The sequence below is a fragment of the Podarcis muralis genome, chromosome 14 (assembly GCF_964188315.1).
Source record: "Podarcis muralis chromosome 14, rPodMur119.hap1.1, whole genome shotgun sequence".
Taxonomy (NCBI): Eukaryota; Metazoa; Chordata; class Lepidosauria; order Squamata; family Lacertidae; genus Podarcis; species Podarcis muralis.
The window spans coordinates 13,735,586-13,750,252 of record NC_135668.1 but is presented as its reverse complement, the minus strand read 5'-3'; the positions used below and the strand labels follow the sequence as shown (position 1 = coordinate 13,750,252).

Genomic DNA, 14,667 nt, shown 5'->3' with positions numbered 1-14,667 from the left:
GGCACCACTGTACAGTGGTACATCGGGTTAAGTACTTAATTCGTTCTTAACCTGAAACTGTTCTTAACCTGAAGCACTTTAGCTAATGGGGCCTCCTGCTGCTGCCGCACAATTTCTGTTCTCATCCTGAAGCAAAGTTCTTAACCTGAGGTACTATTTCTGGGTTAGCGGACTCTGTAACCTGAAGCGTATGTAATCCGATGGACCACTTTACTTATGAGCTACTCTTAAGTAAAGCCAGATCTGGATTAAGGGGATGAGGAGCATGCACTACATATTGTAACAACATAAATATACCATAAAGTCATCAAAAAAATTAACTAATATTAAAGTAATAAATGCATTGAAATCAAAGGGGAAATCTTCACACACAAATCATTCACTACAGTCATTTTTTCAGACAGATATTTTTTTCATTTCCTGGTTTTGACAGTGATGACATCTACGATGTCTTACGTCTAAGGGGCTCAGGGTGGCAGTAATAATAACAGTAACAACAACAACAACAACAACATATAACACCGGTCCTGAAAGGCCTACATTGGCTCCCAGTACGTTTCCAAGCACAATTCAAAGTGTTGGTGCTGACCTTTAAAGCCCTAAATGGCCTCAGCCCAGTTTAGATGGGAAACCCAGCCAGATGGGCAGGATAGAAATAATAAATTATTATTATATTACTATTATACCTGAAGGAACATCTCCACCCCCATTGTTCAGCCCAGACACCGAGGTCCAGCTCCCTGGGCCTTCTGGCAGTTCCCTCCCTGCGAGAAGTGAGGTTACAGGGAACCAGGCAGAGGGCCTTCTCAGTAGTGGCGCCCACCCATCAGATGTCAAGGAAATAAACAACTATCTGACATTTAGAAAACATCTGAAGGCAGGCCTGTTTAGGGAATATTTTAATGTTTGATTCTATTTTTAATATTCTGTTGGGAGCCGCCCAGAGTGGCTGGGGAAACCCAGCCAGATGGGTGGGCTATTATTAATAATAATTTATTATTTATACCCCGTCCATCTGGCTGGGTTTGCCTTCAGATGTCTGAAGTCAGATAGTTGTTTATTTCCTTGACATCTGATGGGAGGGTGTTCCATAGGGCAGGCGCCACCACCGAGAAGGCCCTCTGCCTGGTTTTCCTTCTCCCTTGTCTGTACAATGTGGTTTGCCATTTCCCAGAGGAACAAGAACAGAAAAAAATAAACATGGTGTCAGTTTTCAGCCTGCATTTTCATTTACTTTAAAGAAGAATGAGGGCTAATGGGGTGATATGTTTTATTTTTGGGGCAGCCTTACATTCAAAGCAAAGCAGGTGAACAAAATCATATTTGAAAAGAAAATTGACAAATGCTCTGCAACATTGGCCACACAACAGGTATAAAACATTGGCTTTTTTAACCAACAGCTGTATAGGGGGAATCCATTATTTGATATTGCTTAAAAAAATACCTATACCTGTTGCTTAGATTATGTGGGGTGGCCCATTGTTCTTTCCATCAAATAAAAGACAAAACAGAGCTGTTCAATAAAAAGTCTATTCTTTTATTAAATCTCCAGAAGTGTCTACTGAGCCAAAGCTTAATTGTAGACTAGAACAGATGTTGGCAAATTATTTTCAAGATTCAGAGCAGCAAATTGGCATGCAGCCCCTTCTAGAAGTGCATTGTACCGTGCAACAAATACTGGGGAGAAATGTTCAGAATTGCATCTACACTTTACACTAATATTCTACTGCCAAATTAATATACAGTGGTACCTCAGGTTACAGACGCTTCAGGTTACAGACTCCACTAACCCATAAATATTACCTCGGGTTAAGAACTTTGCTTCAGGATGAGAACAGAAATCATGCTCTGGCGGCGCAGCAGCAGCAGGAGGCCCCATTAGCTAAAGTGGTGCTTCAAGTTAAGAACAGTTTCAGGTTAAGAACGGACCTCCGGAACGAATTAAGTTCTTAACCCGAGGTACCACTGTATATCTTATGGATTATCTCACTTCTTATGTATCCTGCTCTTCCTCTAAAGAGGTCAGTGCAGAATCTGTAGCAGATTTAAAGATGTTTTGAAAACAAATACTAGGAAAGATCAAGGGAATAGAAATAGAAATACTGTTTGATCCTATTTGAATATCTGATGTCAAGGAGATAAAGAACTATCCAACTTTTAGAAGACACCTGAAGGCAGCCCTGTATAAGGAAGTTTTTAATGTTTGAAGTTTTATTGTGTTTTTAATATTCTATTGGGAGCTGTCCAGAGTAGCTGGGGAAACCCAGCCAGATAGGCGGGGTACAAATTATTATTATTATTATTATTATTATTATTATTATTATTACTACTACTACTACTACTACTACTACTACTTCCAGAAAAATGAGAACAGGATAACGTTGCTAGAACAGGCCAAAAGACCACATGGTCCACCATACTCTTCTCATAAAAAGGAAAAACAGTTAATATATTTTTTAATGATAGCAGCAAAGGTACTGGTGACCTGGCATTGGAAAACAGAGGAATTTACCAACAGTAAGAGACTGGGAGTCAAAATGTTGGACTGAAACTCAATCTGCAAGATTAAGTTAAATCTGCGAAATTAACCAAATTGGAGAGAATAGAATAAGAGCAGATTTTAACTGCATTAAATTAATGAATAATTTTATTCAACATATTATTAAACTAAAAGTACAGTTGGTTACAAAAGTAAGTTAAAATTGGACAGTAGTGTATAAAGATATCAGAGGTGTCGTGTTTTGTATTTTGGCCCGTCCATTTCATACAGTTTGTATAGTTTGATCCGAAATTTTAAAATCAACATCTTGATCGCTATATACCAAAAGATAAAACATTTACGTTATTCCTGTTATAGAATTGTATAACTGAAAAGGGTCAACCCATTGCATTGCAAGAATCACAGTTTATAGTTATCGTTATTATTCTTAGACTTCTTAGATGCTTGTTACCCAAAGGTCAAAGCAACTTACAGCACATTTGAAAACATAAGCATAAATACATTATAACTTTTTTTAAAGTATACATCAGTTATTTATTTTAACTTTTCCTTTTAGAGAGAAGAAAGGCATATGCTGTACACTATGAACTAATCATCTGTTTTTTTGATGACAAAAAACCACCTTTCATATTTCTGGAAATGCAGACAGAATAAAAGAAGTCTGTGTTAGCCTTGGTTAAATAAGAGTGGAGTGACTAGATTATTCTAATTGGGTTCTGCTGTGTGACTTTAATGAACATTATTGGGGAAGGGGAAATTTAGTAACACTTTTTTTTCTTTCCTAAAGATTACATTGAACATTTGTGATTAGCAGTGGGGGAAATAGCATATGCTTTTCAAACATAAGGAGAACACCACATGTTCTGTATAAATGCATTGTCATACAGGGATTTCAAAGCATTTTGGTGTATCAAAACACTAAAAAATCAAAGTGAGAGGAAAATCTGACGGAATGATCTCACAAAGCTGGCATCTTTAAAATGTGTTTGAACTAGGGATCTGTAACTCTTCCACACATAAGAACAATGGCTGAAACTTAAAAAAAAGAAAAACTTGGCATAGAAGAAACTGAATAAATCTAGCAAGGATGGTTATACCAATAAACCATAAAATTGAGCTACTCAGTTCTTCCCTTGTTATACACCTCTGGAAGAATGTGATAAGAGCTAAGGGTTGTATTCAGTGCCAGTCCTACTCAGTGCAGAGCCACTAGAGTTAAGGATCATGGCTAATACATGGAGGATATGGCTATGTTCTATCACACTCAGAGGCAGAATGTCTTCAGTTGGTGGGAATTGTGAGAGGCCAAGAGTGAAGAAGAAGAAGAAGAAGAAGAAGAAGAAGAAGAAGAAGAAGAAGAGGAGGAGGAGTTTGGATTTGATATCCCGCCTTTCAGTCCCTTTAAGGAGTCTCAAAGCGGCTAACATTCTCCTTTCCCTTCCTCCCCCACAACAAACACTCTGTGAGGTGAGTGGGGCTGAGAGACTTCAGAGAAGTGTGACTGGCCCAAGGTCACCCAGCAGCTGCATGTGGAGGAGCGGAGACGCGAACCCGGTTCCCCAGATTATGAGACTACCGCTCTTAACCACTACACCACACTGGCTCCCAAGAGTGCTGTTGCGCCGGGGTCCTGCTTGCAAACTTCCCAAAGATTGGACCCTTTGAGAAGAGTATGGTAGACCACGCGGCCTTTTGGCCTGATCTAGCAAAGTTCTCCTGTTCTCATTTTTCTGGAAGTAATAATAAAATAATCATAATTTTTTATTTATACCCCACCTATCTGGCTGGGTTTCCCCAGCCACTCTGGGCTGCTCAAAACAGAATATTAAAAACACGATAAAGCATCATACAATAAAAACTTCCCTAAACAGGGCTGCCTTCAGGTGTCTTCTAAAAGTCAGATAGTTGTTTATTTCCTTGATGTGTGATGGGAGGATGTTCCACAGGACAGGCATCACTACCGAGAAGGCCCTCTGCCTGGTTCCCTGTAACCTCACTTCTCACAGTGTGGGAACCGCTAGAAGGCCCTCGGAGCTGGACCTCAGTGTCTGAAGTGAACGATGGGGGTGGAAACACTCCTTCAGGTATACTGCGCCAAAGTCATTTAGGGCTTTAAAGGTCAGCACCAACACTTTGAATTGTGCTCAGAAATTTACTGGGAGCCAATGTAGGTCTTTCGAGATTGGTGTTATGTGGTCTCGGCAGCCACTCCCAGTCACCCGTCTAGCTGCCGCATTCTGGATTAGTTGTAGTTTCCAGGTCACCTTCGAAGGTAGCCCCACGTAGAGCACATTGCAGTAGTCCAAGCGGGAGATAACTAGAGCATGCACCACTCTGGCAAGACAGTCTGCGGGCAGGTAGGGTCTCAGCCTGCGTACCAGATGGAGCTGTTAGGTACCAACCTCATTCCTGATGCTCATTTAGTTAAAAAGTAATATCATACTACAGCTGCCTTTCCTTTTGCTCACACCAAACAAGTCACATACTCGTTTACACCTTGCTGTGCAGAAGGCTTTGTGACAAGTGGGATGTCAATCCCAGACTTAAGAACTATAATGGATTTCTTTCAACACGTATATGCTCTGTTTTTGTCTCTCTCAGATGATGTATCTGGGCTCAGGTCTTTGCTGTGTAGGTGCGCTAGCCGGATTGTCCAGTCAGAGCACCTCTAGACTTGGCAATGCTCTAGGGATGATTGGGGTTGCTGGCGGCATAGCAGCTACGTTTGGTGCTCTGAAACCATCCCCGGAAGTGCTGGCCCAGATGTCTATGGCCATGGCTATGGGTGGAACCATGGGTGAGTACTGTACTAACTAAACCATGGGTAGGCAACCTAAGGCCCGGGGGCCGGATGCGGCCCAATCACCTTCTCAGTCCGGCCTGTGTTTTTACATGAGTAGAATGTATCCTTTATCTACCATGCATCTCTGGGTTATTTGTGGGGCTTGCCTGGTGTTTTTACATGAGTAGAATGTGTGTTTTTATTTAAAATGCATCTCTGGGTTATTTGTGGGGCATAGGGATTTGTTCATTTCCCCCCCCCCCCCAAAAAAAAATATAGTCTGGCCCCCCACAAGATCTGAGGGACAGCGGACCGGCCCCCTGCTGAAAAGGTTTTTGACCCCTGAACTAAACAATTGAACTTAAGCAGGAAGGACCTGGTGCTCCTTGGAAGAGCTCCTGGAATGAGAAAGTCATTTGCAGTGAACAAGCTACCAAAGAACAGCTTTCTGGCCTCTGCTGTTCTTCCCCTCCAATGTGCAGATACAAGGGAATATTGTTTTACTATTTGCTGTGTTTTCTAGGTAAAGGTAAAAGGTAAAGGACCCCTGGATGGGGTCAAAGGTGACTATGAAATGCAGAACCGCTGACCTTCCAATCAGCAAGCCCAAGAAGCTCAGTGATTTAGACTGCAGCACAGTGTTCTAGGACATGTTTTCATTTAATTCAGGGTATTTGCAAGCCCCAACAAGCTGACCTTAATTATGTGGTTCTTAGATCATTCATGGATGGATGGATGGATGGATGGAGTAGAAAGATATTTGCACCAGCCTTTGGAATTTATGTACAAAGCAGTAGATGTTGGTCCATTAGGGTGAATTGGACACTGTCCCACAAATTTCATACCTCTTCTCTAGAGGTCTTTCCTCTGCACCTTTCTGAACGCACCCATTATTCTGTTTAAAAGTGCTGTTGGGCTGCCATAATAACACACATCTGTATGGAACAAGTAGTTTGGGACTGTGGTTCCTTACCCTGCAACCATCAGCTGCCCAGGAGGTGCAGGGACTTTGTTTACTTATTTATCCCAGGGATTTCTCTATTGCCCTTTATCCAAGCATCACAGGGCAGCTTACAAAATTTTAATATCACCAATGCCCAGTATAAGGCTGAAATTCCAGCATCACTCACCTGGTTGGGAGTAAGCTCCACTGAATACTGTAAAAGGTAAAGGGTAAAGGGATCCCTGACCGTTAGGTCCAGTCGCGAACGACTCTGGGGTTCTGGTGCTCATCTCACTTTACTGGCCGAGGGAGCCGTACCGGAAGACAATGCCTTTATGAGAATTTGAACTATTGCTACTGCAGGTAATATGAAGACCTCACTGCCAAGACATCAGCGATCCATCAGTCAATGGATTGTTAAGCATCTTTTGGGACTTAAGAGGTATATTTATCTCCAAAAGGTGGCAGTCTTGACTAGGAGGGAAAATGACAAAATAGAGAAGCAAGATATGTATGTTTTAAACATAGGGGGCATTTCCTCTGGAGCCAAATTTGCAGCCAGTTGCTATGAAACAAAGTAGTTTTCGTGATACTGGTGTTTATGAACTTTTGTTATGCTACTTCCCCAAAGTCTGTTTGGCCCCCACAAGGCCAGGCATCCCCCAAGCATATCGATTCTAAATTGTAAAATCAGCTTGCATGTTTGTTTGTTTTTTTTAAAAAATAGTTGTGTGAATAATCCCTCAGTGAACATAAATGGGGGACAAAATAATGAGAACCTGTTCTGTACCCACAAAACCCAAGTTCTTGGAAATGTCCTCTGGAATTTTTTGGGGTGGAGTTTTGTTCTGTGTTTTGCTCTCTACCAGGACTGAAATCCCTTTCCAACAAATATTGATATATCTTGTGCCATTTTCAAAGGCTGGCTAATAATAGTTTAGAAATCCATCTCAGTCTTAAAAAATTGGCAGAGAAGCATCCCAGTCCAGTTTTTATGAGTCCTCTAAGGAGCATATAAGAGACGCGGGTGGCACTGTGGGTTAAACCACAGAGCCTAGGACTTGCCGATCAGAAGGTCGGTGGTTCAAATCCCTGCGACGGGGTGAGCTCCCGTTGCTCAGTCTCTGCTCCTGCCAACCTAGCAGTTCAAAAGCACGTCAAAGTGCAAGTAGATACCGCTCCTGCGGGAAGGTAAACAGTGTTTCCTTGCGCTGCTCTGGTTTGCCAGAAGCAGCTTAGTCATGCTGGCCACATGACCTGGAAGCTGTACGCCGGCTCCCTCGGCCAATAAAGCGAGATGAGCGTCGCAACCACAGAGTCGGTCATGACTGGACCTAATGGTCAGGGGTCCCTTTACCTTTAAGAAGCATATAGAGCATACAGAACTCACTGCCATCCCCACTCTGTGCAGTAGCAAGATTTCAGGGGGTTCCGGGTGCTTACCCAGGGTTGGTGTTCCTTTGGAGAATTGAAGACGCAGCAGAGACTGTCATAGCTTTAAGAAACATTATTTATTCACATGATTACACCTTCAGTCTGCATCGAGGGAGTCCAGATCTTACAGCATGGTCATTTCAAGAGTGACTTGTGCAGCACTGGAGTGCAAGGCCTCTCTCCCAGCCACAGTCTTCAGCCATCCTGCCCAAGATAGATACCCCCCTTTGTTCCCTCCTTCTTCTTCTCAACACACTTTGCTCTAAAGACTCTTTTCCTGTCATCTCAAGCACATACCCCATCATCATAGCAACCTCTGTCTGCCCAGGCCCAATATTCCTCTTAAAGGGGCCATCAACACCTTTTGTCAGGGATGCGGGTGGCACTGTGGTCTAAACCACTGAGCCTCTTGGCAGTTCGAATCCCCGCGGCGGAGTGAGCTCCCGTCGCTCTGTCCCAGCTCCTGCCAACCTAGTAGATCCGAAAACATGCCAGTGCAAGTAGATAAATAGGTACCACTGTGGTGGGAAGGTAAATGGCATTTCCTTGAGCTCTGGTTTCTGTCAGGGTGTCCCGTTGCTCCAGAAGGAGTTTAGTCCTGCTGGCCACATGACTCGGAAAGCTGTCTGTGGACAAACGCCGGCTCCCTCAGCACCACAACCCCATAGTCCATAGTCACCTTTGACAGGACTTAACCGTCCACGGGTCCTTTACCTTTACTTTTTTTAGTACAAGAAGATGAAGAGTAAGCAACCCAGCACTGTGGTTCTCAGTCTCAGAGTATTACGTAAGAAAAGCTCCAGTTTTATCCCAGGATTCCATGATACATTTTCCAAACAACAGCGTCCCGTGTCTATTCCAAACTTTAAATCATAGCTAGGTCCCTGTAGGAACAGGCATTCATTGTAGAAATAGACAATACCGGTAGGAAGTGGGTATGGTTATTTATGTCGGTGGTTTTCGAAATTTCTACCTCCAGAGAGTTCTGTCGATGCAGGCATGCCTGCCAAGAAACCCTGACACCTTGCAGAGGATTCTGGGTGTTCTTCCAGGGCAACCTCTCTCTTTGTAGATCACTTCTGTCTAAGGTAGCTCTCCACATCACCCTGCTGGGACTGAGGGTGCCCCAAGACACACCCAACCCTCTATTGCTGAGCATTGCAAGGATATAGTGGACAAACAGTCTCTCAGGGTTATTTGTTTGCCATTATTTATCTGCTCCTGACGATGCCCTGTTATGCTTCCAAGGTAGCCCAGGACGCCCCAGGAAATTGCTTGAAAATTACTAATTTATGCCATAGTTTGATCTTCCAGCTATCCTTCTATTTAATACAGTCTGCCAACTGCAGACCGCTCTCCCACTCTCCTTCCCCTGATGGGGTTGTGGCTCTGACACCCTATTTTTGTTGAATAGTGGGTAGACATGGCAGACGACACAGCGATTTCTCCAAAGCAGCTCTTTATTTTGTAAGCTGGAACAGAAACTGAACAGCAAACAGCTCAGCCGGCCTGCTTTTATAGGCAGCCAGCTGTCAACATTGTAGCAACAACAACCCAGGGTTTCCCGCCTAAAATAACTGACGTGGACCTGAGTGAAAACTATCTACAGTATCCCCCTGCTGGCCCAGGGTGAGAACTTCAGTACATAACAATTTTTGTGAGTTCTTTAGATCAATGTTTCCCAACCTTGGGCCTCCAGCTGTTTTCAAACTACAATTCCCATCATCCCTGACCACTGGTCTTGCTAGCTGAGGATTATGGGAGTTGTAGTCCAAAAACAGCTGGAGGCCCAAGGTTGGGAAATGCTGCTTTAGATGCTGTTGCCTTGAGAGAGGTCCTTGTGACACCTTCTTTTGAGAGAGGGCTTAAAATAAGCTTGCGATTTCCTATTATTTTGGCTTTGCACAAAAAAAGGGGGGGGGAATAACTTAAGAAAGTAAAGTAAACAGCCTTTTGTTACTTAACCGGCTGTTTATGTTTCTAAGACGGTATGAAATGCAATACAACATTTTCTTTAACGACAACAACAAAAATATCTTGGATCTAAATTGTTTCCTTTTGCAGGTCTCACCATTGCGAAACGGATTGAAATTTCCGACCTTCCTCAGCTTGTTGCTGCATTTCACAGTCTGGTGGGTTTGGCAGCAGTTCTGACATGCATTGCAGAGTACATGATCGAATATCCACACCTTGATGTCCACCCTTCTGCTAATGTTCTCAAAACAGTGGCCTATTTGGGCACCTATATTGGGGGTGTGACATTCAGCGGTTCTTTAGTGGCATATGGAAAACTACAAGGTACGCTCAATTATTTTTATTTTTATTCCCTGCGGTTTAGACACCCAAAGTTACGGCGTACAGACTTCTGCTCTTAGAGTTAGGAACGCTGTTCACGCTGAATTTCCATAAGGGTTGATGCCAGCCTTTTAGAAAGAAAGAAAGAAAGAAAGAAAGAAAGAAAGAAAGAAAGAAAGAAAGAAAGCTTTGAAAATTTTGTGGCTTGGTCCCAAGATTTGCTGAACAAGTAAATAGTTGCTTCAGACACAGCAATTTATTTGCAGAGTAGCTGTAGTGTCATAATATTACAAATTGGCATTGTGTGAGTTATGCAGTCACAACAAGACCAGCAAAGAGTAGCAGACCAAGTGCTGCACTTAGACTCGAAAAGACCTGGGTTCAAATCCTTGATTTCCAGAAATCTCCTTGACAAAAAGCAGGTTAGTGGACCCAACAAACACATATCCAGCAGGTTCTAGTAACCCTCTGCTGACCAAACCTCAGTCTTAAAACTTAGAATCACAGGACTGGAAAGGACATCCAGATTAAAAACCCCAAATTGCAATCAAATATTAACATGCCAAAAGATTAAGCCTCAATATTGGTTTTTGCCTCCCTAGGTATATTAAACTCTGCTCCGCTTCTTCTGCCTGGTCGCCATTACCTGAACGCTGGGCTGTTGGCAGCTTCAGTTGGCAGCATGATTCCTTTTATGCTAAGCCCCAGCTATACGACCGGCATGGGCTGCCTCATAGGAGTTTCAGGACTCTCCTCGATCATGGTATGAACAGAAATGGAAGCTTTGGGTTCGAAGGAGGGGAAAGGTGGGGCAAGTCAGGAACCAGAGGTGAGGGCAGAATTGGGTCAAGAGGGAACCTGGTGAATGTTAGAATTCCTGTTCCATGATTGCAGTCATGGGATTTTTGTCTATCACATGATGGTATAAGTTTTGACTCCACAGAGTAGGAAGTGACGGAGACAGGATGTTTGTGTTACTGTGTTCCGTGAAGTGGGACTATTGTCCTTTGTTCTTTTTCTCTTTGCTGTCTGATGCTAGAGAGAGAGGGAGCCATGTTGCAGTGCTACATGTGTGTTTATATGTAAATAAAGTAGATTAGCCAAAATGCTGAGTTGCTGAGGTCTGTCACACATGATGCGCAAACTCTGCGGATCCCTAAGTGTGCCGGTGTCTGTTGGCATCGGTCGCTGTGATGTTCGGGCTGAAGAAAGCTTTTGAAGCTCCCAAATGATTGACCAGGAGGGAGAGAACATGCCAGTCAGGCATGTGTCTCTGCCAGGGTCCTACTCGAGTGTAGGCCGAACTCCTGACAGTGAGTTGGGGCAGAATCTTCTAGAACAGATTGGTAATGGTAGGAGGCTGGAGTCATGGACACTGGACTGTGAAACAGATATATTATGCAGTGAGGCTGGCACAAGTCTAGTGAGCTAATAATGTGCTGTTCGAAAAATGGGAGGGGGGTCAGATACATTAGGCATATTAATTAAGCACTTAAATATGAAGCAATATCAGGAATGGCATGTACACAAATTATACAAGGGTAAGATGTGCTCACTCTCCGTACTGAAAACAAACTGCCCAAACTATATTTTAAAAACTCTTCTTCTTTTTGACTCGAACCTCCTCCTCTTCACCTTCATCTTCAGGCAGGTAACATCCTTGTAAAGTAGCCATTTTGTGTGTGCCTATTACAGTTATTATACGAAGGCAGATTAATAAATGAATCCTTGCCATATAGTAGATAAGTACAGACTCCTATGAAGAAACCACCACTGGTACGGGATGTAAGCAAGGAGCAAAGCATGTTTTGTATTCGTTCATCTTCCCCCATCTCCTTTCTATAGTGTGGGTTGTCAAAGAGGGGAATTTGTTTAGCTGGAAAATCTGCTTTTAAAAAACCAACCCTCTTGTCATGCTCCTTGGCGAGTCAAACAATGGGGTTGGTAGTAGGTTGGGTTTTTTTCTTTGTTTTTAAGTAAGGCCAGCACTGAAATATACTGGGTTTTTAGACCCCAGTACGTATTAACTTGCCAGAATGTGGTTTAACTGGTTAGCAGAGTGCAATCATGGAACGTCAGCTACCCTTGGCATGCAAAGATATTCCAGACAAAAAGGCTGGGTATAAATTTAGTAAACAAATAAATAGCAGTGACATAGTCTGCACTGTTGATCACAAACAAGATAATTTAGGGTATATAATTGCTCCTGGACCCTGGGGTGGGATGGAGAAGCAACTATTTTGATGTTGCTGTCATTCAGCCCAATAAATCATATTGTTTTCCCTATTGCGTGTGTAAGAAATATAAAATAAGTAAGACTGTGTTGTTGTTTTTTGGTGTGGTGGTTGGGCCGCCAGCAAAGGCTGTGCTGTGCTGCCTATTTTGAATTTCAAGCAAGGTAGCACAAACTTCTCCCACGAATATCCAGCGTCTGCTGAGCAATACAAGACGCAGCTGCGGTTGGAAGGGGCTGGCGATGTTCCAAGGAGCCCTCTTCAAAATAGTTGTGCGGCTCTATAGAAATTCCATGAAAAAATCCAGTGCAACCCCTTCAGGATCCCACAAACCACATCTGCAGGGTTCCAAAAACTTCTTAGCTGCGGGCTTTATGGTGAAATAAGCTACTGGTTTAATCAGTCAGATGTTATTGTAATCCTAGATTGGAGAGAGAAAGAGAGAGATAACAGTATGAGCCAAGAACAGGCTTGGGAAAGATATGATGTAGGGTTCCCAAAAGTTCGGAATAGAGTAGTTGCTTTGGAAGACGATCATCAGGCATCCATACAACATGACCAGTCCAACGAAGTTGATGTTGAAGAATCATTGCTTTGACACTGGTGATCTTTGCTTCTTCCAGTACACTGGCATTAATTTTACTTAAAGTGCAGGCCATGTATGGCCGCAGTCTTTGTTTAATCTCTATGCCTCACATATCCTGCTGATTAAATTCCCATTTCTTTCCTCCCCGCTCCTTTTCTTTCAATGCGGACCTTATACACTCTTGCTGTTACGTAAACCTGACCTACGTTGGGTTTCCCTTCCGTTTTTGGCACGTGAAAATGGCAGGGAGTAACCCTGACGGCAGCTATTGGTGGAGCGGATATGCCTGTGGTGATCACTGTACTGAACAGCTACTCTGGCTGGGCCTTGTGCGCAGAGGGATTTCTTCTGGACAACAACCTGATGACCATTGTTGGAGCCTTGATTGGTTCTTCTGGAGCTATCCTGTCTTACATCATGTGTGTGGTAAGTAGGGGCAGGGGAGAAATTTGAATCAGTTCTCCTTTGAAGGTGAACGTGTCTAATTTGTGCTTTCCAACCAGAGAACTGAAGCACAGCCAACCTGTGAAACTCACGCTTCTCCAAATTTTGCCACGCAGTTCTCAAGCCAAGTACAAAATGCATATCTACTAGGGTGAAATGTGCATAAGAATGTGCATCATGATAAAAAAATAATATATATAAATGCATTACAGTAGGGGAATTTGCTTTGTGAAACTTTGTATATTGGGCAAAATTGCATAGAAATGTGTATATTAGGAGAAATCTGCAGTAGAATGCTGGTGAATTTTCATGAGAACTTTAAAAAAAAATGTGAGGATTTGTTTTCCTTCAAAAAAATGCAAACTGATTTGGGAATGCAGAGACCTGAATTTAAGATTGGAAAAGTGAGAAACTGAGAGAAACCATAATGGACAATATTCACTGATTCCTAGGATAAGATGAGTATAGGCATCCTGTGGTTGGTGTGTTTTTATTTCTCATTTAGCAAGGCAATAATTTCATGACTACCCCACTTTATCTAGTAGCTGGAGCAACCCAGCCAAGATGGGCAGGGTATAAATAATAAAATTATCCTCATCATCACCATCATTAAGTCACTAGGTGTCAGCTGCTACCTCATCAGTGTCCTTGTGAGGAAAGAGTACTGGAGATATATACTGGGTTTGTTTGTCTGTTGTTTAGCAATTTTAAAAAATCATCGACAAATATACACGTTGAGGAGGGAAAACAGGCCAATCTCTCTCCCTGTCATATACAGTGGTACCTCAGGTTAAGAACTTAATTCGTTCTGGAGGTCTGTTCTTAACCTGAAACTGTTCTTAACCTGGAGCACCACTTTAGCTAATGGGGCCTCCCGCTGCCGCCGCGCCGCCGGAGCACGATTTCTGTTCTCATCCTGAAGCAAAGTTCTTAACCCGAGGTACTATTTCTGGGTTAGTGGAGTCTGTAACCTGAAGCGTCTGTAACCCAAGGTACCACTGTACACACACAACCTGACAGGACACTTGTCTCAGTCTCTACCTTGGATGATAAAGATGTATCTAGCCTTGCTAGCTCTACAATGTCAATCAGTCATCAGTACTCATTAAAGGAAAAAGGGGGACCTGTGCCCCTCTGAATGTTCCTGTACTACAACTCTCCTCATCCCTCACAATTGGCCATGCTGGCTGAGCATGATGGGAATTGGAGTCCAACAACACAGGCTTCCCATCCCTACATTATAGGAACAGGTTTATGCACTGCTTTTTTCTAAAAAAATGTTTAGGGGAACTCTCATTTCCCTATTCCTATTGAAATACTGCCCCCCAATGAGGCCAAACTTAGATTCACAAAATGTTTAGGGGTATGCGTACCCCTGCATCCCCCCAGGAAAAAATGCACTGGGTTTAGGTGTTAACAAAACAGTTATAACAGTGTGCAGTTATAGTG

At 43.0% G+C, this 14,667-nt stretch overlaps 1 protein-coding gene across 1 annotated transcript in view; it reads left to right on the top strand.

The window, feature by feature from the left end:
• Positions 1 to 14,667, top strand: part of LOC114584435 (NAD(P) transhydrogenase, mitochondrial-like) — a 69,829-nt gene that overhangs the window by 43,148 nt on the left and 12,014 nt on the right. Inside the window, exons 14-17 of the mRNA XM_028706308.2 lie at positions 5,102 to 5,297; positions 9,724 to 9,957; positions 10,557 to 10,717; positions 13,021 to 13,200. Coding sequence (XP_028562141.2) covers positions 5,102 to 5,297; positions 9,724 to 9,957; positions 10,557 to 10,717; positions 13,021 to 13,200 — 771 coding nt within the window. The remainder of the gene's footprint in view (positions 1 to 5,101; positions 5,298 to 9,723; positions 9,958 to 10,556; positions 10,718 to 13,020; positions 13,201 to 14,667) is intronic.